Source organism: Stenella coeruleoalba, assembly GCF_951394435.1.
Source record: "Stenella coeruleoalba genome assembly, chromosome: 11".
In the NCBI taxonomy this organism is placed as follows: Eukaryota; Metazoa; Chordata; class Mammalia; order Artiodactyla; family Delphinidae; genus Stenella; species Stenella coeruleoalba.
In genome coordinates this window covers 78,859,402-78,887,393 of record NC_137157.1, presented here as the reverse complement: position 1 = coordinate 78,887,393, position 27,992 = coordinate 78,859,402, and the positions used below count along the sequence as shown (strand labels likewise).

Genomic DNA, 27,992 nt, shown 5'->3' with positions numbered 1-27,992 from the left:
AGGAAGTTTATTTTAGCCATAGAATAATATATTTAGGGTATCTTATAATACAGTAATAATAATGATTGCAGTATATGGATATGCTACAGATGAGGATGGTAGGAACAGCTAGGTTACACAGATTCGTTAGTTCGTGTTAAGAATTTTGACTGCATCCAAAAAATGATAAGGAGCCCTTGAAAAATTTTAAATAGGTGAGTCTTTAGAAGAATCACTTGGGCAGTGGAGTGGAGGATGGAATAGAAAGGAGCAAACTGGAAGCAGAGAACTATTTTGAAGGCTGATACTATAAAGCAGATGAAAGATAAAGGTGCCTTAACTAGGATGAAAGTATTGGTGATTGAGTACATGCATTCTAGAAGTATTTAGGACATAGGATTTGGTGACTGATTGGGTGTGTGGAGTGAGAGAAGGAGGACGCAAGGATGACTCCAGGTTTTTGTCTTGGTCAACTGTGTTGTAGATGGCAGTACCAATCACTGGGTGAAGGAATCCTAGAGGAAGAGTTAATTTAAGGTTGATGGAAGAGATCTTGAGTTCAGTTTTGATTGTATTGAATTTGAAGTACCTGTTAGATGAAAGAGAAACTAGTCAATTGTCTGTTGGGTTTATGGATCTGAAGCTCAGGAGATGGATCTGAACTAGAGATTCCGTAACTTGTTTGTAAATGAATCTGAAGGAATGAATGAGGTAATCTAGAGAGTTTATTTGAAATGAGGTAAAAAGAGGGGCTAGACTGGAGCACTTAGAACACTAACATTTAAAGGGTAGGTAGAAGAAGAACCTGTAAGGGGGATTGGGAAGAAGCAGTCAGAGAAATAGGAAGAAAGAGGGAAGAAGTATGGTTGTTTTGCAAACCACGGATTGAGAGTGTTTTGAGAAGGAAAGCCTGGTCAAATGCTGTTAGTGTTCAAATAAGACAAGGAATTGAAAGTGTCTTTTTGCATTTAGTGAAAAGGAGGTAATTGGTTGCAGGCATGGGCTGTAAGAATAGAGCATCTATGATGTTGAGTTGTGAAAAGGAGAGGGCTGTGGTTGGAGAAGAATGTAGTTGAGGATGGTTTTGCTTTTGTTTTTGTTTTGTTTCATTTTTAAAGATGTAGGACACGGAACATGTTTCAGTGTTAATAGGAAGGAGCCAAATAGAAGGGGAAAGTTGAATATTTAATAAAGAGAGGGAATAGTTGAGAGAGCCAGGTCTCAGAGCACAGATGAGGAATTAGCCCTAAGTAGGTGGAGGGATTCCTTTTTTCTTGTGAGCAGAATGAAGTGGAATAGTTGGGTATAACTGCTGGTAACTAAAGTTTTGGTAGAAAAAAGTTAAGGGCCTTCCCTTAAAATGCCTTTTGTTTTCTCTGTTTAGCAGGAGGCTTGGTCATGTGCTTTGATTAGTGAAAGGAATAGACAGGTTGGAAGTTTGAGGAGAGCGGAAAATCTTTGAAATAGCTTCGCAGAATGAGGGAAAGAGGCTCAATTAGAGAAAAAGTGGGTGTGGTAGGCTGCACTGTGGACCCAGATGAAGATGGGAAACCTGCATTTTATAGTGAATCCTTTGATACTTCTCAGCAGAAGACAGGCAGTTGGATATTGTTGGTGGTTCTTTGTGGGAGCTGTTATCTCTTGCCTTGTAACCAGTCCAGATTCTGAAGCTATTGAGACATAGAACCAAGAGTCATAGGAATCAGAAAAGTAGCTCTAGTCTTAAAAGTTTAATGTAATTGTGGCATGGACTGAGGCTGAAATGAGGTCTCCTACAAGTTCTCTCCTGAATTAAACTTACCCATAAGCTAAAAAACATGTCTCCATGCTAAGAAAATGAAGTTTTTCTCTGGTGAGCTTCTCTTATGGGAGCAGGACCAGAGGAAGATTATATTGTTTATGGGCACAAAGTTCCCAGTGAGGAACCCAAAGAACTTGTACTGTGCATGCATGCTGACCTCTCTACTTTAACCTCACCTGTAGAGAACATATGGACGTCCTGCTCTCATCATTCTTCTTCTTTTTTTCTTAGAAGTAAAGAAGGTAGAGAAAGGGACTATAGTATTTCTTTAGTCTTGTTTCCTTCTATCCAGAGAAGACCTTTGTCCTCTTTTAAAATGTGAGAAGTGGTGATGTATGTACCCCTTAAGATTCATTGAGGGTTGAGATTTTGCCAGATAGAAGGAGTGTAATTCACAGAGTGAGAATTTTGAATTGACAGCAGGATAACCATATGAAAATATTTATTATTTGGTTGGGTATATATGACTGGCCCCAATGAGGTGGTTAATTCTGGAAAATTTGGGTAGAGCGTTAAGATTGACAGTGAGATATGGTCAGAAGACCACCAGCTGAGGGAAAGATTGCTGTTAAAGAGTTGGAGGAGGTAGAAGAATTAACCAGGTTGGAAAGTAGATTAAGCAATTGGACAATCTAAGTGCTTTTTTTCTCATCTGCTGGGACATGTAAATTTCCTGAATGAAGGTTGGCAAACACAAAGACTTAATTGATAGCACAGATGAAAATTACATAAAGGAAAATGTTTAGTTATTAGAATTAGTTCTGGTTGGGGTGTTTTCCTATCTCATCATTTATGAGTAGAATATTTTTCAGGTAGTGAGTATACATCTCAGTTATTTTTTTTTAACTTGTGATTATATATTTTGCCATTGGCAGTATTATTTATAGTATGGTAATAATTCTGCAATTCAGCTTCATATAGGAAGTTTCAAAATTATCATTAGGCACAATAATAATTGGATAAGAGAGTGGAGTGTGGCACTATAATTTCTTTTAAGATATAGACTCTCAGGCTCATGCCTTAATAAAGGTAGAGCTGTTTTAGTGCTCAAACTCCAATGTATTTTTCTTGGAGAAATAAGAGGAAAAGGGAAGTTACGGAGGAACTATTAGTAACTCATTTGCTTTTATTGAGTCATTTATTCCAAAAGCATTGATTCAAAAATATTTTTTGAGCTCCTAATATGTGCTAGGAGCTACAGAGTTCAAGGTCGTAGGGAGTAAAAAGAAAGGTTAAGAAATGGTCCTTACATTACCTTGGAAGAGCTAGGGAAATTCAGGTAAACAAATAATTTCCTTGAACAGATAAGCTTGAAATTCTGATTTTATATGATTAGACTTTTCCTTTTAGTTCAATCTTAATGGCTGTTCATTTTTAACCTTAACTAAGGGTATGTGTGTGTCTGTCTGTGTTTATATGTATTTCCTTTGTTATGTTTCCTCTTACCAATTTATATTTGCTTCGGACTGTCTGAAAAAAAAATCACCTGTCTGTTGCTTCTAGGAAACATGGCATGAAATAGTCTCAAATGGAAAAATATTGTGATTATGCGGATGTTGTTTAGCCAGTAGTTTTCCAGATGGGATAGAGATTGAATTAAATGCTGAATGGACAGTGTTAACTAGTAAGGCACTTCGGGCTGATTGAATAATCTGGATAATCTTTGGAGATTGTATTTTCTGAAGTCAGTTACCTAAATTGTCTGTTTCTCTGTTTGGTGTTTTTTGCATTTTGTTTTGAGCAACTTTGGTGTCTAAGGTACACTTTTACATTTTGTATAAATACTTATAATATGGGAACATGTTATAAAGGAGACTAACATGATACATTTTCATTTATTCACTGATTAAATGCTAATTTAAAACATTTAAGCCTTCTTTTATAGTTTGTTCTGAAAAAAAAACTTACCTTGAGTTTTCTTTTTCAGAGTAGTATTTTGATGGAAATAATGGGTAGTTGATTCATTGTGCCATGATGTTTTATGCTATCATTAAAAAAATTCAGTTATGCGTGACTACAGTTTAAAGTTGTAAAAGGCTTGTTATGACCCACAGCCATCTCCTAATGCCCTCTATTCTTTTCCAGCCTCTCCATTTCTTGCTTTCTAGAAGCAAGATGTTCAGCATATATAGCTGATTCTTTTAGTGTTTACCAGTGAATCGCAAAATAACATGTTTATTATTGCTACTTCTCGATTTTTAAATTTCATATCCATTGTCTTTCCATTATGGAAGATGAGGCTTTAACTGTCTTTTACCAGCCCCGCTGCCTCATACCACATCCTTCATCTTCTTTCTCTTACCTTCCCAATATGGTTATAATTTTGGCGCAGTTAGTTATTCATTGTTTACATTATTATGACCATGTCAATACTATTCACAGCTGAAAATATAGTATATAATGTTTACTTTTCCTGTCCAACACATTATTTTCTCACTGTTTTCTTTTGGTTAATTTTCTAATCACTAATTCAAGCCTAAATTTTCCCCCAGTTGTTTAATATTTCTTATGACGGTAAAACAGAGACAGTCTATTAATTTCATTTCCTTGAATACATCTCCCAGGAGCTTTCCGCTCTGCTCCAATTTAGACTGGTTGCTCTCTCTTCTTGTTACATAGATGTCTTGGGAACTCACTTCATTTTTCTGGGAGAATTCCCTTTGCCTTTCACTTTAGTTGGAGTTCCTTTTTCCTAATCCTATGTCTTTCTCATGTCTTATTCCCTTGGTTTACTCCATAGAGTGTTTGGGAATTTTTTTTTTTTTTTTTTTTGAGACTTTGCTGGTGTGAATATGCCTTATGCCTCCCTCAACTTGATTATTTGTTGGTTTGGCTGATTATAAAGTTCTGTGCTATAGAATTTCCCTCACAATTTTAGAAGCACTTCTTCATTGTTTTTTGCCTTCCAGTGATGCTCTTAAGTCTAATGCCATTACATATATTCTTTATCCTTTGTATAAAACCTATTTTATCTCTTTAGAAGCTTGTAGGATCTTCTCTTTTTCTCTACTGTGACTTAGTGTGGGTTTTTACTTCTATTTTCTTAGATACATGAGGAACCATTAAATCTGCAAATTGTATACTTTAGTTTTAGAAAATTTCTTTTATTATTATTTTGTTGATGATTTCTTATCTTTTGTTTTCTCTGTTCTGTCTTTCTAGAGTTCCTAATAATTAAACATTACATATTCTAGACTGGATCTTGTAATTTTCTTATATTTTTACTCTGATTTTCCATTTCTTTTTCTTTTATACTCTTCTTTTTAAAGGAGATTTTCTCAGCTCTATTACCCAACCTGAAGTTTTTCATTTCTATAATCATTTTTATTTTCAAGACCTTGGTCTTGTTTTACACCCTCCCCCCCCCCAAAAAAAATTAAAGCTTCTTGTTCTTATTTCATGAATGCTCTGTCTTCTGTTCTCAACTCTCTGAAGGTATTAGTTATAGTTTTTATTTTTTAGAAAAATTTCCCTCCTATGTAGTCTTTGTTTATTCCATTTTTTTGGTCTCTATTTTTCATATTAGATACTTTCTTCATATCTTTGATTGTCCTTGGCAGTCTGCTCATATGTTAAGAGTTAGATACTAATAATAAAGTAGCATACACTTACATAATGATTAAAGTGTATCAGACATTGTTCTAAGTGCTTCATCTATTTTAACTTATTTAACCCTCATAATGACTTTAGGAATTGGTTACCACATTGTTATTATTCCTATCTGACAGATGAGGAAACTGAGTCATAAAATGTTAAATAACTTGCACAATGTAACACAGTAGGTAAGTGGCAGAGCTAGGATTTGAATCCAGGCAGCCTGACTCCATAGTCCCTTCTTTTAACCATTATACTTACTTTGTCTCTTATTGAAATAAGGAGCAAATTGGAAATTCTGTGTGTGTGGGTAGGGTTTGTCCAAGTAGTGTTACCTGAGTGAACTGTTTCTTTGTGGAACTTCTGATGAGGTTCTTTTTCATGGGCTGATTAGATTCACCAGAGAAGAATCTTCTAATTTGCTGTTCAGAGGTTGAAGCCTGGCAAGTGGCAGTTTGGTTGCCGAGTGGTGAAAGAAGACTGAGGAATGCGTCTGAAAATTTAATACAACTTTGACTTAGTCACCTGTCTCTGGTCTTCCAATCCAGAGATTTCTTGGTTTTACCCTGTCCAAGGAATAAACCTTCAGTTTTCTTCTGTGATGAGGCATTGTAAGTTGCCCAGTTGTACAGATTCTGGGAGGGGATGGTGGAATATATCTGACTGTGACTCTTATTTTGAGTCTCATCTTTACCCAACTTTCGGTGTTGACCATTCTTGAGCCTTTTGTGGTTTCTGTGATGTAAACGTGATTGATTCTCATTTTCCCCACTGGTAGTGTAAGGTTCATCTTCCTTGTATTTGCTTTCAGTTTTTTTTTTTTTTTTTTGCAGTTTTTTCATTTTCCCTACTCTTTGACCCTGTGTTTATGTGAAAGCAAACAGTCAAATCTTTGCTTGCTATCTTTTAGGAAAAGATGTTGGGAAAAGACTTGAATAAGATGGGTGTTCTTAATGTGCCATTTAAAATTCTCTAAGTCTCTTGAAATAAATCTCAGATGTCTCCTTTTACCTGAAGCATTTCATGGTGCTCCAAGTAGACATTTCACCTTCTGAAAATCTTTTTCTCCCCCCTTGGATTTTTTTTCTTCTTTCGTTAAGACCCTTTTATATTTCATGTTATATTTGCATGCTTTTCTTGCACACTGCCCTCCCTTCCACACCAGGTCGTAACTCTTTGAGGACCTTGAGTGATCTCTTCTATAGAGTTGCTTAATAAAAATGTTACATTAAGTGTTGTGTATATGTTTTTCTTGTGAAATATCAGCAATATATTGAATACTGAGGATAGTTAAGGAGGGAATTAATATAATAGTGCAACAGAAGAGATTAAATTCAGATGTAAAGAAGCCTGAGAATTGTTAAACCTAGATATTATGAAATCTTTCAACATAACAAAGTATACATCTTGCCCCCTGCCATGACACAAAAGAATGAACTGCATGAACTGTCAATTTTTTGACCAGGCTCATGATTCTATAACTTAGATGACAGATATATTTGGCATTGCTATGTTATATTTGCAGTTTAATGGGATAATGTTAAATGCGAGAAATCTTCTAAAAGGTTTACAAATGCACGGTAGGCAAAACAGTGTTCTCAATGTATTGGACTAGCTAAATCCATAAAGAAGCCCACATTTGTAATATTTCCTTTTAAAAACTAATTTTTAGTTTTTGTATTTTGTAAAATTGATTTTTACAAATCAGTGTTGTTAATTTTGCTCCTCCTGCTCTTTAAAATGTTCAGAAGGAAACAAACTATTTCAGAATTTGAAACTAAATTATTCAGAGAAAGGTTATTGCTTTAAAATAATAATGTTTATTTCTCTAGTACTGTATTTTAAGAAACTCAGGACACATTTGTCTTTTAAAATATATTAATATTTCTTTGAAAATAAAGTACAGGAAGATTAATCTGCATTTTAATGTGTAATAGTTGCTGGGGTATGGAAAGCATCCGTGGTCACTAATATGTTCTTTTGTAGAGCTAAATCAGTACTTAGGAAACTGATGGTATTTGGTTCATTACCACAGGCAAACAAGCTGAAATGATTGTTAGGCATGGGTATTTGTTTTTGTTTTCAAATTTTCTGGCACCTTACAAATTACTTATTGGGATATGACTTACGAAAACACATAGAAGCATTACTCTAAAAATTCCAATATTTTGAAAACATGTTATTTGGGTACAGTGTTTGTAGATGCTAAAAATATCTTTTAATTGTCTCCTGAGATTCGTGGGACACATGTGGAAAACACAAACTTGGTGTTTATAGTTTGACTCGGTTAATTCTCAGTACCCATATCACTCTTCTTTCATAATGCCTTCATGAAAAATGTAATCACATACAGATTTCTATTCGCTTGCAACACAGAATTAATGTGAATTCCATTTCATACTAACCACCATCAAAAGTTTCTGAAAGTCTGGTTTATATTTTTTAAGTGTATGTGGATGAGTTGCTTAGCTTTGATTTTTGGAGAAGTACATCTTTTAAGAATTTTTCAACAGATTGTTAAATTGTGGGTAATGGTGACAATACTGGTGTCATATTCTGATTAATTTAATATAGTCCCTTTTTATAATGTGTTTCTGTCTACATATTCCTTATAGTGTCATTACCTACTGAGTTTCTGTGAAAATAAATTTTCTTTGCCTATTAAAATAAAGCAATCCTTGAGATTGTTTTTTACTGTTTATTTTTCTTTGACTATCTTTGAGTTTTATTTTTGAAGGCATTAGTATTAATTTTAGTGACAAGGCAAAGCATGGCTGTAGATAACTACTGCTTTATAACTCAAAGCAAAATGCCTTAGAAAATACCTTTAGAATTAGAGCTTAGCATATGATTTAATTTGCTTAGCTGTTTTTTTTTTTTTAGAAGTTGGAGAAGATTGTTTTTCTGTAATCAAGTCCGTTTAGTATTACTGGGTCAAGAAAACTATAATTAATATTTGAATATATTCACTTTTGAAAGAAAAGGAAACCAGTTATCGAACAGAGTATCACTTCACAATTTATTGTGAATTTATTTTTTGTTTTACTATATATCACCTATTACTCATTTTACCTTTCCAGGTTTTTTAGTTCTTTCACTGTTTGTTAGATAAAAGCGTCTCCTTCTTATTCTTTCTTTCTTTCTTTTTTCTTTTTTTTTTCCAAAGCCCATGCACTCATGGTTTTATCCTTTTATTTTTATGATGTGCATTAGGACAAAATAAAGCATGTATTATCCCACTGCTTGTCTCTCTTACATACTTTAAGGGTAAAGAAGAGAGGTATTCTGGATATTCGCTTGTGTTTTTCTCTTTCCTGGTCTCCATGAATACATGACTTGATTTATCTTGATCAGCCTAGTAACTTGCTCCACATTTTTCCAAAAGTGCAAAGCAGTTTCAGCTAAAAATACACATATCAAAATGCTCCAGAAGTTGTGGCCACAGCTCAAAAATGCTGATCAATTTTGAAAATCTAAATCAACCTCGGCCATGAAACCGAGGGAAGAACCTTTGTGGTGTGGGACAGATTTCCAAAAATTCACCACAGTCCTGTTCTTAACTGGAGTTTGTGCTGATGTTGCCAGACAACTGAGGAATAGATGCAAAAAGCAGGAAGCATTATTGAATTGAGCCCTAGTGCCAATTTGGGAAAAGCAAATTAAAATGTAAAAGAATATTTTTCCACTCCTGGCGTCTCAACATAAAATGGCAAAATACATGGTTGCTGAAAAAGTCACAGAAATTGTTAATTTTGCCAGAATGGCTAATTTTGCCAAAAAACCTCAGTCTTTTTGTGTTAAAAATACATATGCATATAGTTAAAATATATTTTTTTAACCCAAATGAAATAGTTTTAATTTATAAATAAAAAAAACAAATCAAAATGTATATATACCTTTAAGTGAGAGAAGTGTTTTGACATAAATGACTCTGTGTGTGGGCTTGTTTCAATGTCTTCTGTTTTTCAGGTGCACTTAAAGAATGGATGATGATGATTTTGGTGGTTTTGAGGTATGTGCTGTTATTTACCTTATTTTGCTTATGTAATTGTTTTAACTTTGTGGGATTATAATAGAGTATACTAAATGTATTATTTATCATTGGTGTTCATGATCCTTGATCATTTTGAATATAACTCTGGAATAAAAAAATGAAATCAAGAAAAATTAAAATATATTCCCTCTGAAAGTTAAAACTGATTTATTGTTATTGAACACTTGGGCATGACCATAGGAATGGTTTAAATTGAGGTAGTTAAGTACTACTAGTGGAAGCAGTAAAGAAGAGGTTTGAGAAATTGCAGATGATTTTGCTGGGATACATGTCTTTTAGGAAATACTTGTGAGAGGAGGGATGAATATTGAAGATCTGTCACACATTTTCATGCTTACACCTGTAATGAGTTGATTTAGTATATTAAGTAAACGGCCTTTTGGTGGTTTATAGAGCTAATTGTTTGCACTGTTGGATTATTCTCTTAGGTTTTAGTTGGATGCTTTGTAAGGAAATTGTTAGCTGAAGAAGCAGTCTTTTCCTTAATCCTTTTCAGTGTGTGTTCGTTTTATTGAAATATTTTGTAACCCAGTTATTTTTATGGAGCCAGTATAGTCTTGCAGGAAAATCTCTGGATTAGGAGTCAGGATGCCTGAGCTCAAGTCCTGGAACTACCATCAAGTGAGCTCTGTGATTTTTGCCTTTTTCTTTTTCTTTAAGAAAGACCTTTACCTAGTTTGGAACTTGGTGAAAAGGAGATTGTTATAGATAGGGACTGTAATTAATGACGTTAATAGGAGAAATGAGATATTAAGTATATATCCATATCATGAAAGAATAGTGTGAGTTTAGGTTAGGATCATTTTCTCTTCTGTTGATCTTTAATAGCTGTTAGTATGGAGATACTTAGAATATGAACTTACCTGTTTTGTTCACTTCATCTAACACTGTTTTTTGTTTAGCACATTTGTATATTTCCTGTATTTGCTTTAGTATTTTGGGATTTGTTGGGTGACTGAATCTTATTTATGTTACTGAATCTTATTATGTTACTTGATTTATTATATCAGAGAAAAAAGAGTAGATAATGTTCCTTAGAGTAACAGTTATACTTCAACGTGTATTCAACGGATCTGTTCCTTTTAATATTATATAGGTACAAAGTTAACCAGCCATTCCAATTTAATTACGGTTGTTAGGGTTCTTTCTTTCTGTATACTGTTATAGAAATATGGAAGGTCTCTATCCTTGGGTATATAAACCATGTTAATTTGTCATAGTTTGTGGAGAGTAGCTACTGTATTCTACGTCACTTAGCTCCTGTGGCAGATTGCCCCAATTGACTTCTCCTTGGCTGACAACTCAATGCAGAATCCAAGTTGAAATTCTGGCTCTTTTTTTCAATGATAATTTTGCTGTGACCTGAACACTTAAGAGAGAGAAAACTCTGCACTGTTACCCACAAACTCAACATGCAGTAATTGACTGCCTCATAGTTTTAAAACTGTTTAATAGGAGGCTTTAATTTAAATGTCAGCTTTAGGAATTCTCTAAATGTTGAATGCTAGTAAGTTCAGCTGGTAGATTATTCAAGGATATGGATGAATCCTGTTTCTTTAGGTTGATCTCTTTTTGGTCTTGTGATAATTAATGAAAAAGATTTAGTCTCTAGACTTTTGAAGAAAAATGGTGTATTTTTCTTATTTACATAGGTAAACGCTGTGGTAGTTAGTTTAGAATACTTAGATATAAAGTTCACAAATGAAAATGTGATTAAGGGTATATGAAATTAAATTTCATTGGCAGGAGGTGTATTTGAGAAAGGAAGGAAGAGTTTTACTCAAAGATATAGAGCACAAACACTGGGGGTAGTCTCTAGTAGTGGGGGGTGGTAGCAGTGAAGACTGAAAAGCAATTGAGTATTCAGAGGAAATTTGAAAATGTGTGGGGTATTACAGAGTATTACACTTGCAGAATTGGGAGGCTTGATTGCTTAAATAGCATTTATACTTTTCAGATTTTCTAAAATAATTTTGCATTTGTTTTGTAGGCTGCAGAGATTTTTGATGGTGGAAATGGTGAAACCCAAACTACATCTCCTGCCATTCCTTGGGCTGCTTTTCCTACAGGTACTACTGTAGAGTAACTAGGAATATTTTTTTCTTATTCAGCATTTTTGCCTTTCTTTTGAAAGCCCCTTTCCTACCTTTTCACTTTGCCTTCTTTGATCTGAAAAATGGAATGCCCCAAATTTAACATAGTTTTTTCCATAACAAATTATGGATTGAGTAAAAAATTCTGCAATGGTGGCTTGAGGCATGATTCCAAAAAAGATATCATGAACATTAAATAAAATTAAAGTACAATTGACATTTCCAAATTTGTCTTTGTTTTAGTAAGGTGAGGTGCCAACTAATTTTTTTAGAGTGTCCATTTCATTAATTAAAGACTCCTTAATATTCTAAAAATATTATAAAAATGATTTGTCATCCCCAACAGTATTTAAATTTAGAAATTTTTCTACAGGAAAATCATTCAAAAGTATTAAGAATTAAGCCATCCAGGAAATTAAATACAAAAATAAATTCCATTATTGCGAGGTATTTTATGGAAGACCTAATGTTCAGTATTAATATAATTCTGTCTAAATAATACTTTGCATTTTCTTTTTGTTCTGCTCAATCATTGTGAAGTCAGGAGTCGAAGATGAAAATACCATTCTTCAACAGCTCTGCCTCATCTTAGATTATTAGAGTTATTCATTCTACAAATATTTTTCCAACACTTATTATGCATGAGACACTGTGGGGACATGTCCTTTACTTCAAGGGCAGGCACATACATATTTGTAATATGAAGCAGATTTGTGATTTGGGAAGAATGATGATTTTGTCATCCATTCGTTTAGCAAATGTTACTTCATGCCTGGTGTGAGTCAACTACTGTCCTTGAAGCTGCGTATGTATCATTGATCTGGGCTTTGAGGGATGCGTATAATTTCAATAGGCAGAGATTGGAATGGGGAAAGATTCTGAAAGGAGAAAAATGCTTGGAATAAAGGTGTAGATGTGGGAAAGAGGATGGCACCATTAGGATGCTCATTCTTGTTTGAAGGCTTTGTATGTGTTGTTTCCTTTGCCAAGAATTGCTCACCTTGCTTCCCACTGCCACTCTCTTCCACTCCCTTATCATATAAACTCATGTTTGTTTTATGTGTCGTTTCTTACTTTAATGTTTCTTTTTCTGAGAAGCCTTCCCAGACAGCCTTCTCACATCTATGTGCACCTATTTTCTGGCTTTCATGTTAGACTAAGTTTTGTAAGGTACCATGTCTGTTTTTCCGATTGTTATGTCTTAAATGCTGAACATAGTGCCTGGCTTGTAGTTGGCCCTCAGTAAATTTTGTAGAAAGAATAAAGAAAAACGAATGAATACATGAATGAGTGAATAAGTATCTGAATAAATGACTAGACTAGGGTGACAATGGGAGTGGATAGGAAGACTTGAGATAGTGATATTTATATGATGGTTTAGGATTTTCAGTGTGCTATTATGTTTCGTTTATTGTAGGTAGGGCAACTGCATTATTCCTGTCATACAGATGATGAAATGACAGTTTATAAAAAGTTTTGGAGTTTGATACAGATCACTGTGTTTAGGAGTGAAATTTATACTTTCATGTTCTATCATGAAATAAGAATGAAATACTTTCTTGTTTATTTTCAGTAACTTTGTTTTTTGAAAAAAGCATCAGCAGGACTATCTGACTGACTGGCTGTGAGGGTGAAGGAGGAATCAAAATTGATTTTTAAGGTTACGAGCCTCGGTTCTGGAAGGATGGTATTACCATGAACAGAAACAGAGAATTTAAAGGAGTTGGTTTGGGGCAGTATGAGGCCTTAATGAATTTGTCTTAGACATGACTATTTAAAGTACCTAGAGTTCAGAGAAAGGTGGGCTGGAGTTCTCCGTTTGGGAGTTTTTCCATTGATATGACAGTTGAAGTTGTAGGAGATCACTGGGGAAAACAACATGTAGAGAGAATAGCCTTAAGTAGAGGAATTTGGATGTCCATAGTTAGAGAACAGGAGGAAGAAAAAGAGACCAGAGACTTGAGAGATAAGGAGAGTAGGGGCTAGTGCAACACAGAGATAAGGAGTAGAACATTTCAAAGAAGGCATGGTCGCTGATGTCAAAGGCTGTAGGGAGGTCAGTGAGATTTGAGACTGAGAAAAACCCACAGACAGTCCTAAATGTCATTGAAGGAAATGGTTTCAGCAGAGTAGAAGTTGAAGCCAGATTGGACTTCTTTACTTTGCATGAAAGCAGGAGGAGTGTTTGTTTTTCTATAGTTATTGTGGCAATGTATTAAAGTATTGTATATTGTGAGCAACTTATTATTATATGTCACATCTCTATATATCTGTCTATTTGTACGTCAAGTCCTCAAAGCCTAATGAACTAGAATTAAAGAATAACCCCTCTAGTGTAAGTACTCTTTTTGGACTTCCTCAGTGACTTGCAGAAGTGAAGGAAAACAAATCTGGCCAAGAGCTGAAGTTAGTGGCATGTTAGGTGATTGCTCAACGAAAGCAATCTTTCTCCTTTGTTGAATATAGTTTGTCTTCCTCTGGCTGCTGGATTCTGCCTCTGATTCAGGTATTTTGAAATTGTTTAGATAAGAGTGATGTGCACAAGCTGATTAGCGTAACAATTTAATCATTTCCGCACTAAATCCAGAAAAGATAGGAACTCTTTAAGAGATCTAAAGCAGATTCTTTCCAGTTTAAGAAGACTAGTATTCTCCTTTTGTCTGTTTTGCTACCTATACTCTAGCTGTCTGTAATCTATATGAAAAATATTTTTAAGAGATGACTATTAACCAAATTTTACCACAGCATAAAATCCAAGAAGATTATTCAGAAACATTTGGTTTAAATTTTTAAAGTGCTTTGGGGAGAATAGAAATGTTCATTCTTGGGGTTAGGATAAAAGATTGTGTTAAGTACGGAGTGTAGTGGCTTAGTGTGCCTCGTGATTATCCTGCTTTAGGGCTGGTGGTTAGTTGGAGGATGATTTCATAATAGCAACTGGGATAATTTGTCTCTCAGAATGTCTGTTTTTAGCCTTCAATACTGTTAATGAATTGAGGTACCTTGGGACGTGCATTTTTCTGTAATATTAGCATCATTTATGTAGTGGGAACTTTTAAAATACCAGATTATATTCAATGCTGATAATGAAATTAAAAAATTGCCAGTCAGAATAAGTGAAACACTCAGGTTGGTTCTTTACACAAATTATTATCTCTAGGCCCCTCCCTCATCAGAGGTGTGGCATCTAACTTATGATATGTGTCTCTACACTTCCTTTATCAAAGGAGTTGGAGAATGTAAGTGATGAATGAATACGAAATTATGAATCTCCTTTTTTCCTCTTGCCTTTACTCTCAATAAAAGTGTGATGATTATTATTTCATTATAGTGAAAGCTACTCAATGAGAAGAATTGCCTCAGTCATTTTCCTCCCTATTTCATAGCCTTACCCTCTAGCTTGTCTCCATGGCTATTGTTGGAACCCTGTGAGCCAAACTGTGATCTACATTGTTTCTAGATGATGTCTGTTCCTATCTGTTTGCCATTGCTTCTGGTTGTCACACCTTCCCTCAACTCCTGTCTGCTTAATTGAGTCTTATTTTTTCCTTTAAGAAAAAACATAGTGTTTTCACTGTTTGTTCCATATCTCATAATTGCTCCTCCTTCTGAGCTACTGTATCATTTTTTTCTGCACCATTTGCTTGGCACTTAGCTTATGCCAATTTGTATTTGTTTAAAATTGTGGTAAAATACGTATAACATAAAATTTACCATATTAATTAGTTTTTTATTAATTTTTTATTGGAGTACAGTTTATTTACAATGTTATATTAGTTTCTGCTGTACAGCTAAGTGAGTCAGTTATACATATCCACATATCCACTCCTTTTTAGATTCTTTTCCCATATAGGTCATTACACATATTGAATAGAGTTCTCTGTGCTATACTGTAGGTCCTTATTAGTTATCTATTTTATATATGATAGAGTATTTTATATATAATATATAAATATATGTATTATATGTATAGTATTTTATATATAGTCAATCCCAATCTCCCATATATCCCACCCCCCCACCATATTAATCAGTTTTAAGTGTACAATTCAGTATTTTTAATTATATTCACATTGTTGTGCAACTAATCTTTAGAACTTTCTCATTTGTAAAACTGAAACTCTGTAGCCATTAAACAATAACTATCCAATTCCCCCTCCCCTCAGTCCCTGGCAACTATCATTCTACTTTCTACCTCTATGAATTTGACTACTCTGGATAGCTCATATAAATAGAATCATCCAGTATTTTTCTTTTTGTGATTGGTTTATTTTACTTAGCATGATATTCTCAAGCTTCATCCATGTTGTAGCATGTGTCAGAATTTCCTGCCTTTCCTAGCCTGAATAATATTGTATGTACAGACCACATTTTCTTTATCTGTTCATTCGTCCGTGGACACTTGGGTTGCTTCCTTTGGCCATTGTAAATAATGCTGCTATGAACATTGGTGTACTAATTTGTATTTTTAAAGATATGATTTTATCAGTATGACTTCCATCTCTGAATGTCTACTTTAGTCTAAGCCTTGGAGGGCAGAGACCATGTTTTAAACATTTTTTAATCAAAAGTACCTAAGTATAGCATTGTGCCTTGCTAATCAGTAATTGTTTCTTGATAATTAATAGAGCAGATTTACTTTCAAGTAACTCTTTTTGCTTATTTTAATTCTTTGAGGGTATTTAAATAGTTTTTTAATCACAAGTTAGAGGAAGGCAAACTTAAGCTTTCTTTAAAAATTATAGTAATCTTGGAAATCTTAATTATTCAAAGATGGCTAAGAAGCTATTTCCTCTTGGGCTCAGTTAACTTTCCTGGTCATTCCCAATTCAGACAAATAACCTGGGGATAATGGTTAGTAAGAGTAGTCACAGATTCTCAGAAAGAGAGAACAGCTATTTTGCTATTTTTTTCTAATTTTTTTCCCTGGTCCTACAGTGTATAGGCAGATAACAGTAGAGGACAGCAGAAGTTAGACTAAGTTTTAGTTCAAAATATTAGGAGTCTAGAAGCAGCAATAATAGTATCCAGTTGTTTTACCTCCTTTTTAAAATATTATTCTTCTAAACATTTTTCCCAAAGAAAAATCATTCCAGATTTTTCATAGCATGAGATATCAGGAAGTTTTTGAACTTGCTTCTTATAGAACTATATTTTTTAGAAAAAAATTTTTTTTTGGCTAAGAAATCTCTTGTTTTTTCAAAATCATTCTCAAACAATTAACTATCTTTTGTAAATTTTTGTAAGACTGGTAATACTCTGCCTTTTAGGAAACTAACTTTTCGAAATGAATGTCTATCTTCTGATATACACATGTTTATATACATACAAATGCAAATGTATATATATATATATATATATATATATATCAGAATGTAGACATAAATAGATAGATAGATATTCTCATTTCTTCCTTTTTCTCCACTTTTACCTTCCAGTGCAAGTTATCTTTCCTACCATACCCTTTTGAAGGAAGGACTCTATCTTTACTTGACCTTACAAGTTCTAAGAACATTAGACTGTTAGTCTTAGTTTGGCTTTAGTACATTTTTGATTATGTTTTCTGATTGCAGCAGACTCAAAGTTTCAGAATCCATGATATTTATTTAAATTAATTATTTGCTTGTTTGTTCATTCACTAATTCACTCATTTATCACATGTTTGAAAATATACTGTGTATCAGACACTAAGTGCCATGTGCTGTGGACCAACTTATGCTACTTTTGTGATACTGTATGAAATGTGTCATCTCAAATGACAAGGTGTCTCCTGAAATGTAATGTTAATACTAGCAAGTGCTTTTATCAATAACTTTAGTTTGAAATCTGTGATAGAGGTTGCATGAAAAGTATATTAGGTCAGAAAGTGTTGTCATGTTGCCATTGTGTACAGTGTGGGTGGTGCTGTTTTAGAGGCAAATGACTGTTCACTTTTTACTTTAAACTGTATAAATATAAATTGCCTAGAAGGCGAGGTGGGAGGCAAAACCTTGAATATTGTCCTTTCCAATATGTTTCTAAGTTCCTTGCAGCACTACACAGACCACATTAGACTGCATTGACCATCAAAGGGAAAAACAAGTGGTCCAGATAGATACTTTAATCCAAATTAGCTCCTTCAAAACAGCTTATATAGAGGGCAAACTAAACTGTCTTTTCACAAGCCGACCCTTTAGAAGGGATAATGGGAACTGGACCAGCAGATGTTGAACCAAATAACTTAGATGTGGTTCACTTTGCATCTGGAGCTATTTGCATACAAAGCCAACAGGAAAGTTCAAACATTTTTCTCAAGACATTGGCAGAGAGAAACCTGGAAGACAGATGCCTTTTTGATTTCATGGTTCAGTTTTTCCATTCTCCATTCTCCTGGCCAGGAAAACCTAGGACAACAAACCGGCCATTTTGTTAATATCCCATTACTCTCCTTGCTAACCCTGTTTTTCCAGTAGAATCTGTTACACATCTATAAGAGCTCAGAACCTGAGTCCACACATTTTTGTTTGAGAAAAAATTGTGATTTTTTTTTTTTTTCAGATTAATCTGTGGTTTGCACATAGGGGTCGTAAACCTTAACTGAATTCATTGGTCTGATCTATATTTGAGGTAAAATTTGAAGGTGACTTACTCCATATTCACATACTGTATTATAATAGGCAGTATAGGTAATGTTTGAAAACTTTTGTCGCTTCTACTTTGTATCCACATTGGACATTTTTTGCCAGGACATAAACTGGATTTCCATTGTAGTCTAATAATTTTGTAATATTGTCACACTGGGTATTTGAATGGAAGATTGCCAGATAGCTGCTTTTGCTACTTCTTGTATTTTTTTCTTACCCCCCAGATTTTTAACTCACCTTTATTTTTTCTGGAGCCAGTTTTTATAAATGATGACTAAGACGGTAACTTCTATAAAGCTGTGAGTTATGGCTGTACATGTAAGTATCAGTCCTTATGTGGGTTTTCAGTAATTTATGACAATTTCTGTCTTCATTAATGCATATAATAGGAAATATGTTAGTGATATTTACTATGACTTTGAAGATTAGGTTTGTAATGTGGTTTACAGTCAAATATCTCTGGCTATGGAATGAGGAGTTCTGCTTTTCGCCTTCAACTAACTGTAACTTCTCTGAAATTCAATTATTTAATCTGTAAATTGAAGGGCTAGACGATATCTAAGCATTCTTCCAGATTTTGAGTTCCAAGTTTATTTGTAAAATTTTTTCTGATTACAATGTCTGTAATATGAGTAGCTTCCACTAGGTGAATCATGGTGCCTCATTTTAACTGCATGGTCAAACTGACACAGTACTAATCTAATAAATTACATTTAGTCTAAAAACATAGCTGTAAACATAGAACACAAATGTTACTGTGAAGAACTGTAGAACTGAAGAGAAACTTGGTCCTTTTCTATGTATTTTAATTATTATCAATTACTGTTTAAACTCATTTTTTTCTGGTGTTTTATGGTACAGTCTATCACTTTTATCTGATTCTGAACTTGCTTATTAAAAAGACAATGGTTTGATTTTTAGAATATTATAGAATACAGGTACAAATTTTTAAAATAGAGCTTTGTAGAGATTTTTGCACATTATTAAAAATGATGAAGTCTTGGCCGTGAATCTTTTTTCTATAAGATGAAGGTAGTGCTCTGATCCTTGATGATCACAGTGCTGAGTTGGCCAACACCACCACCACCACCAAAAACTTAGGCTCTGTCTTGCTCAGTAACAGTGTAAGTCATTGTCAAATGTTCTTATAACAATATATAAATTTCTGTATCGCTGCCCTTCTGAATTATGCTTCTTTGGCCTCAGAAAATATACTTTTTATTGTTTCTGACAGCCAGGCAGACATACTCACATGTAGTACAAAAGGCATGAAAGAAAAGGGAAATAATATTAAAGGTATACAGTGAACATTTCTCTTTTATCCTAGTCCCCTAGTCCCATTCCCCTAGTCCACTAGTCCTACTCCCCTGATAAAACTTGTTTTCATTTTCTTTTGTAACCCTCCAGATTTCTTCCAGGCATATAAAAATGTGAATGTATCCTCCTCTTCTTTTTACACAAATCATAGTATACTGTATATACATGCTAACGCCTCTTGCTTTTTCCCCACCCTAGTAGATGTTGCTACAGGAGTACTTCTAGATCTTTCAGATTCATTTTACTGGTTGCATAGCACTCTTTTGCATGGATGTATCATTATTCATGTAACTAGTTATTTTACTCCCGGTTTTTTGCTGTTACAAGTAACCCTACAGGGAATATTTTTGTATGTATTTTCTGTGAAGCTATTTTAATTTAGATGATAATAGTTAGTATATTGTTCCTGTGACTTAATGGAAAGATCAGTTAAAATTAACAAATAGTTCATTTATTAATTTTACTAAAATGAGCACAGGACAAACATGTTCTCTAACTCTAAATAATGTCATATTTTATATTAATATGGTCACACATAAGACAATGTTGGTGACATTGAAGGTGATGCTAATTTTATGAGTATGTTGAAAATAAAATCTTTAGCTGACTATGAGCAAATCAGCATGGTAGGTTGAAATACTCTTTAGTTGTCATATTGTATTTTTTAATGTGTCAAATAATGTTTATTGGAACATTGTTTATAATAGCCTAAACTAGAAACAACCCAAATGTCAATCAAAAGTAGAAAGTTTAATATTTTGGGGTATATTTATATAATAGAATACCATACACCTGGAAAATTAACAAACTACCACTGCACATAAAAACACGAAGGAATCTCATGAACATATATACTGTTCTCACAATATCTTTAAAGGATCAGTAAGAGGTCTCAGTTGACAAACTGTTCTGTAATTCAGGTCCTAATCTAAAATCTGATGTCTAGAGTGTCAGCATCCCTTTGGAGTCATGGGATTCTTGTTCTTCACGAGGATGAGGGCTCCGTGTTTTGGTCAGCGAGCTAGGCTTAAGACCAGTTCATAGCGAGCCCCATGCCTGAATCTGCCAAAGGGCAGAAGTCATCATCACCCTGTTTGTTCACTCAGGATGGCATGGGGTAAAGAGTGGGAAGTAGACTTTAGATCAGGGAACTGTGGATGAATGGTGCAGTATGTGACTAGGAAAAATTTCTGACTTAAATTCTCTGAATGGAGGTCAGAGGCAAAGGCCAGACCTGAAGCTAACAGAGCTGCCTATGTCCCTCTCCCCCTTTACAGCTTTACTTCTGAGATTCTTGTTTTAGACTCCTAGGCCTAGCTCTAGCTGGAAACAGTAAAATCTTCTACTGTGGGAATTCTCAAATGGCCAAACTGAGGATTCAGGGGCCCGTGGGAACATGACACTGACAGGACAATAGGACCAGCATAACCAGAGGTTCTGCCAGATGTGCCCTGCTGTACACTTGGCTCGATGTCTCTGGACTGTTGTCTCTCATGAACACTATTGCTAATATGCGTACTTTGTGCTCACTCAGGTGGTTTTCGAGCACTTCTTCCTTCTTTTTGAAGTTTGGGTGTTTGATGTTCTGGAATAGAGTCTCCAACTCTCTGTGCTATTCTGTTCTGTAGACGTTGAGTTTCTGGTCCTTCCTCTTTAGGGAGTACCATGATTTCCTGAGATTTTTGAAACTTCTGTTCCTTCTCTGTTCCTGTTCCCTCGTTGTGGTTTTCTGATCCACAACCCACCCATCAGCAAATACTGTAGGTTCTAAGTTTAATTAAACTTGGGGATCTTTTCACTTCTCTCTGCTTCCCTAGTTACTACTCCAGTCAAAGCCACTATCATGTCTTTTCTAAATGACTTCATTTAGAAGCTCAGAGTGGGAGTTTTTTCCCACTCTGAGCTCTCTTAGCCCCTTTCTTTAAGTGGCACCCAGAGGGCTGGGCTACAGTGAATACTTAGTAAATGTTGGCTATTTGTGGAATTTGATTTTAAAGTTTAGAAGTGTTTGGGATTTTTTCATTCTTGTGGATTCCTGAATACCAAAGTATAAAACATTATTTGACTATAATTTTAGAGATTGTAATTTTGACCTGTTATTATAATGTTTCCCTGAATATTTGTATTATTCTCTACATTGAGAACTACAGGTTGTGCCTGTTATTAGGATATTATCTTGAATAAGTCGTAGAAACTCATTGCAGTTAAAAAATTGTGCATGATTTGGGCATCATTATTGTGTCTTATCAAAGTATTAATCCCACTCTGATTTCCACAATTAATTTATGTGATACAGCCCATATTTGTTAATTTTTCTTTCTAATTAAAGCATTGCTGAGGTGAGGATCCAATTATTTTTAATACTTTCATTGTGAAAAAAATTTCCTTCATTTAAATTATAATTGAAAAATCTTTTGAGGTTTGTTTTCTTGAATTGAATGTGATAAAGACTAATTTTGTTGTGGACCTCCTCAGATAGATTGTTTTGGATAATGTACCTTTAATAATGGCCAAATAATTTTAGGGTAAATGAAACAGAGATTGCTTAAAGTACTTAGAAATTAGAACAGAAAGATGCTTAGGAATATATTTTAGAACTGTAAATACATAGTGATATTTTTACCTAATCTTAATGCTATAGAAAGTTTGTCTGCCTGACATGAAGGTTTTGATTATTTTGTATCTATCACGTCTGGAAAATTATTAACCATTAGCTCTTTCTTTTTTTCTTCATTAAAAAATTTTCTTTTTAATTAATTAATTTTATTTTTGGCTGCGGTGGGTCTTCGTTGCTACACGCTGGCTTTTCTCTAGTTGCGGAGAGCGGGGGCTACTCTTCGTTGTGGTGCGTGGGCTTCTCATTGTGGTGGCTTCTATGGTTGTGGAGCACGGGCTCTAGGCCTGTGGGCTTCAGTAGTTGTGGCATGTGGACTCAGTAGTTGTGGCTCGCGGGCTCTAGAGCACAGGCTCAGTAGTTGTGCATGGGCTTAGTTGCTCCGTGTCATGTGGGACCAGGGCTCAAACCCATGTCCCCTGCACTGGCAGGTGTATTCTTAACCACTGTGCCAGCAGCGAAGCCCTATCTCTTCTGATATTAGTTTTGTTCCATTTTCTCTTTTCTCTTCTTCTGGAACTCTAAAATTAGATAAATGGTAATTTTTTAAAACTCTGTCTCTGTGGCTGTTAACCTCTTTTTCACATTTTGACTGTCCTTTAGTCTGATTAATTACAGATGTACTTTTCATTTCACTATGCTTTTCTTCATCATTGTCTAAGCTGATACAAAACCTATCCATTGTTTATAATTTCAGTTTTCTTTCTTCCTTCCTTTCTCTTTCTCTTCCCTTCTTCCTTTCTTCCTTCCCTCCTCCCTCCCTCCCTTCCCTTCTTCCCTCCCTCCCCTCCCTCCTGATAGCTCCTGCTGTGTTTAAATTTCTAAAAAAGAGAATATAATGGCATCCACTTTGGGTTTTGGCATATGGCTTTAGATATATATCTCTAAGAATATGTTGCTATCCTAAGTTTCTTTTTAATAGTATATTCATCATATACTACTGGAACAGTAGTTCCAGGATTTTTTTAATAAAAAATTCTTTACCCATGTATTCTACTTCTTGATGCCTGGTCTTTGCTAATTTCACTGAAAGTAAAAAAAAAAAATATTGACATGAAAAATTAAGCAAATGGGCTAGATTCTAACAATTAATGTGTACATTTGTATATTTTAATGTATTTCAGTCTTGTATCATCACTGTAATATATTTGCTATGGCCTAATTAAATATGATGATGTCAAATGTGCTTGTATTAAATTTTTTTTCTTAGATCCATGAACTATAGAAATCATAAATCTATATCCCTTGATTATTTAAGAACATTTGGTATCTTTATATTAATTGAATATTTTATATATGCATATCTATATATATATAGATATATGATTCTTACAATCTTTGAGTTACATTTCTTTAGAAAGAGAACGTATTGTTATTGGTCAAAAAGGTACTGTTTAGAGTTTAAACCTGACGTCATTTTGGATTCATTGGGTGTAAACCAAAGAGATATACTTGTTTCCTAGGTTCTCTTATGGTTAAAGTAAACTTAAATAGGCAATCATACTTAACAAGTGTATAATGAAAATAACTAGTATCTTCTTTCTCTTGATGCGATGGATATGAATATATGATTTTTTTACCTCTGGAAAATAGTTCACATTTTCATGTTTCTCTTGTACACATTTGTATAGTTCTTTGTGTAGCTCATAAAGTGGTAAACAGCTGGGCTGAGGGATAGACTGTAATTTTTGCTTTACTTAGAGTGCTAAGTCCATCTCTTAGGTTTTTGAGCCTGAATCAGTCTTCTTGGGGCAACTGGATTTTAAAGTTTTCATAGAAGGGCAGTGTTTTTAGAAGGAAGTATAGAAGTTTGGTCAAATTTGGTTTAGAAAAGCTCTTCATTGTTTTGCTTATTGAAAATATTAGCTAAGACTTCTTTGTAGATTAAAAAGAATCTTACATAAGAGTCCATACTATAAACTTTCCTGCATTTGTCTGTTGAAATTTTTATGTATATTTTTATAGCTTAATATATAGTTATTGCATGTGTAATTTAGAGAAATTTCAGCTTTTTGTTTTTAGATTTTAATGTTATAATTATATTTTACTTATTTGCTAAGATTTACAGGAAATTGACTTTCAAAGATATGCTATTAGTTTTCCTAAAGGCTAATTGAAGCCATATTTTATAAGCTCATAGCATATACTGATATATGTACAGATTTGGTAAGTAATATAAACATTTCTATGTAAGACCATGTAAAGTATACATTAACATTAATAAATGTTTTGGAACTAAAAAAGCCTTATGTTCAACTATATTTTTATAAGAAGAAGCCGCAAACTCACTTTCTTCATAGTAATTGAAAATTTTAGAGATTTATAAATGACTTACTATGATAAAGGGAATTTCTAATATTCATCATAAGTACTATATATACCATGTCAGTTAAGTTGGAGATTTTTTTTAATGGAGTAATCTGTTTCTGGTATGACAGATGCTCTTTATTTTAGCTTTGTCTTGAAATGACATTGCCTTTTCGTTAATCCAGTTATTTAACTTCAGCAAAAGCTGAGCACAACTGCATTGGTCAGTGCTATTGGCCAAATTCTTCTGGTTAACGCATCAGCCTCTTTGCCGTTTTCACTTCTATCAAACTAGCTCAGATTTATACAACATCTCATCTGAGCTATTATAAATATTGTCTTAACTGTCCCCTTTCTCTTATAATTCATCTTATACATGGTGTCCAGAAGTTTTTATATAGTGGCATTCAAAACCCCTAAGTTCTTTTGTCTCACTTTCAAGGTCCATTATCTGGTAGGCCTGACTATGTTGACTTTTCACTCACTGTCACCCTTGACATACCAGTGGTCCAGTAAAACAAATTATTTGCTCTTCTCAGCACATTTTCCCAATGTATTGCTACCTCAGTTCTTTGTTCTAGTTTGGCTTTCCAGCTGAAACATTCCTCTCCATCTCTGCAGGTTCAAATCACGCCCTTCCTTCAAGGCCTGGTTTAAATATCTTTTTCTCCACTGAGTTTTCCTCAATCACTTTTTCAACCCCCTCAATTCCTGCCAAATGTGGAAGTGACCTTTCTTTTCTGTTAATTACTGTTTTGTTTTATCTGTGGATTTTTCTGTTAAGTATTCTCTTTAAGGTTGATGGTTATGGTGTTGTGTACCCCAGGTTCTTTCCTACTTCTCTAAACCTTCCTCTTGGCTTCTTTACTTTATTATTATCTTTTCTCTCCCTTCCTCTTAAAAATTGTTTTCTAGGGTTTTATCCTTGACTTTTTCGTTTTTTCACTGATGAAACCTTTTAAGTGAGAATATCCAAGTTTGTGCCTTTACTCTTGCCCTTCTTTAGAGCTTCAGACTTATATTTTCAACTGGTCTATCTGACCTTGCTGGCTCCATATGTACCTTAAAGTTGGCATGTCTGTAACATAACCTATCTCCCCTTTTACTTCTTCAAAGCTGCACCCTTCTATTTTTTTTCTCACTTAATAAAATCACCATTCATTCATGTGCACAAGCCAGATATAATTATGCTATTCAAAAGTCTTTTTCTGCATCTATTGAGATGATCATATGGTTTTTATCCTTCAATTTGTTAATATGGTATAGCACATTGATTGATTTGTGTATATTGAAGAATCCTTGCATCCCTGGGATAAATCATGGTGTATGATCCTTTTAATGTGTTGTTGGATTCTGTTTGCTAGTATTTTGTTGAGGATTTTTGCATCTATGTTCATCAGTGATACTGGTCTGTAACTTTCTTTTTTTGTAGTATCTTTGTCTAGTTTTGGTATCAGGGTGATGGTGGCCTCATAGAATGTGTTTGGGAGTGTTCCTTCCTCTGCAGTTTTTTGGAAGAGTTTGAGAAGGATGGGTGTTAGCTCTTCTCTAAATGTTTGATAGAATTCACCTGTGAAGCCATCTGGTCCTGGACTTTTGTTTGTTGGAAGATTTTTAATCACAGTTTCAATTTCAGTTCTTGTGATTGGTCTGTTCATATTTTCTGTTTCTTCCTGGTTCAGTCTTGGAAGGTTATACCTTTCTAAGAATTTGTCCATTTCTTCCAGGTTGTCCATTTTATTGGCATAGAGTTGCTTGTAGTAGTCTCTTATGATCCTTTGTATTTCTGCAGTCTCTGTTGTAACTTCTCCTTTTTCATTTCTAATTTTATTGATTTGAGTCTTCTCCCTCTTTTTCTTGATGAGTTTGGCTAATGGTTTATCAATTTTGTTTATCTTCTCAAAGAACCAACTTTTAGTTTTATTGATCTTTGCTATTGTTTTCTTCGTTTCTATTTCATTTATTTCTGCTCTGATCTTTATGATTTCTTTCCTTCTGCTAACTTTGGGTTTTGTTTGTTCTTCTTTCTCTACTTCCTTTAGGTACAAGGTTAGATTGTTTATTTGATACTTTTCTTGTTTCTTGAGGTAGGCTTGTATTGCTATAAACTTCCCTCTTAGAACTGCATTTGCTGCATCCCATAGGTTTTGGATCGTCGTGTTTTCATTGTTATTTGTCTCTAGGTAGTTTTTGATTTCCTCTTTGATTTCTTCAGCCATCTCTTGGTTGTTTAGTAATGTATTGTTTAGCCTCCATGTGTTTGTGTTTTTTACATTTTTTTCCCTGTAATTTATTTCTCATCTCATAGCGTTGTGGTCAGAAAAGATGTTTGATACGATTTCAATTTTCTTAAATTTACTGAGGCTTGATTTGTGACCCAAGATGTGATCTATCCTGGAGAATGCTCCATGCGCACTTGAGAAGAAAGTGTAATCTGCTGTTTTTGGATGGAATGTCCTATAAATATCAATTAACTCTATCTGGTCTATTATGTCATTTAAAGCTTCTGTTTTATTATTTTTTTTCATTTTAGCTGATCTGTCCATTGGTGTAAGTGAGGTGTTAAAGTCCCCCACTGTTATTGTGTTACTCTTGATTTCCTCTTTTATAGCTGTTAGCAGTTGCCTTATGCATTGAGGTGCTCCTATGTTGGGTGCATATATATTTATAATTGTTATATCTTCTTCTTGGATTGATCCCTTGATCATTATGTAGTGTCCTTCCTTGTCTCTTGTAATGTTCTTTATTTTAAAGTCTATTTTATCTGATATGAGTATTGCTACTCCAGCTTTCTTTTGATTTCTATTTGCATGGAATGTCTTTTTCCAACCCCTTACTTTCAGTCTGTATGTGTCCCTAGGTCTGAAGTGGGTCTCTTGCAGACAGCATATTTATGGGTCTTGTATTTGTATCCATTCAGCGAGCCTGTGTCTTTTGATTGGACCATTTAATCCATTCATGTTTAAGGTAATTATCGATATGTATGTTCCTATGACCATTTCCTTAATTGTTTTGGGTTTGTTTTTGTAGGTCCTTTACTTCTCTTGTGTTTCCTGCCTAGAGAAGTTCCTTTAGCATTTGTTGTAGAGCTGGTTTGGTGGTGCTGAATTCTCTTAGCTTTTGCTTGTCTGTAAAGCTTTTGATTTCTCCATCGAGTCTGAATGAGATCCTTGCTGGGTAGAGTAACCTTGGTTGTACGTTCTTCCCTTTCATTACTTTAATTGTATCATGACACTCCCTTCTGGCTTGTAGAGTTTCTGCTGAGAAATCAGCTGTTAACCTTATGGGAGTTCCCTTGTATGTTATTTGTGGTTTTTGCCTTGCTGCTTTCAATAATTTTTGTTTGTCTTTAATTTTTGCCAGTTTGATTACTGTGTGTCTCGGTGTGCTTCTCCTTGGGTTTTTCCTGTATGGGACTTGCTGTGCTTTCTGGACTAGGGTGGGTATTTCCTTTCCCATGTTAGGGAAGTTTTCAACTATAATCTCTTCAAATATTTTCTCTGGTCCTTTTTCTCTCTCTTCTCCTTCTGGGACCCCTATAATGCGAATGTTGTTGCGTTTAATGTTGTCCCAGAGGTCTCTTAGGCTGTGTTCATTTCTTTTCATTCTT

General features: G+C 34.4%; 1 protein-coding gene across 9 annotated transcripts in view; it reads left to right on the top strand.

Moving 5' to 3' along the window:
* The window catches only part of CCDC91 (coiled-coil domain containing 91), a gene marked incomplete at its 3' end in the record, with an annotated part of 371,630 nt that overhangs the window by 79,715 nt on the left and 263,923 nt on the right, over window positions 1-27,992 (top strand). For 7 of the 9 annotated variants that reach the window (XM_079937340.1, XM_079937341.1, XM_079937344.1 and 4 more), the window contains exons 2-3: window positions 9,344-9,386; window positions 11,419-11,497. In XM_079937340.1, the coding sequence (XP_079793466.1) occupies window positions 9,357-9,386; window positions 11,419-11,497 (109 nt within the window). In that variant the 5' untranslated portion in view covers window positions 9,344-9,356. Of the gene's footprint in view, window positions 1-9,343; window positions 9,387-11,418; window positions 11,498-16,763; window positions 18,463-27,992 lie in introns of those variants that run through there. The other 2 variants (XM_079937346.1, XM_079937342.1) reach the window with 1 other exon arrangement.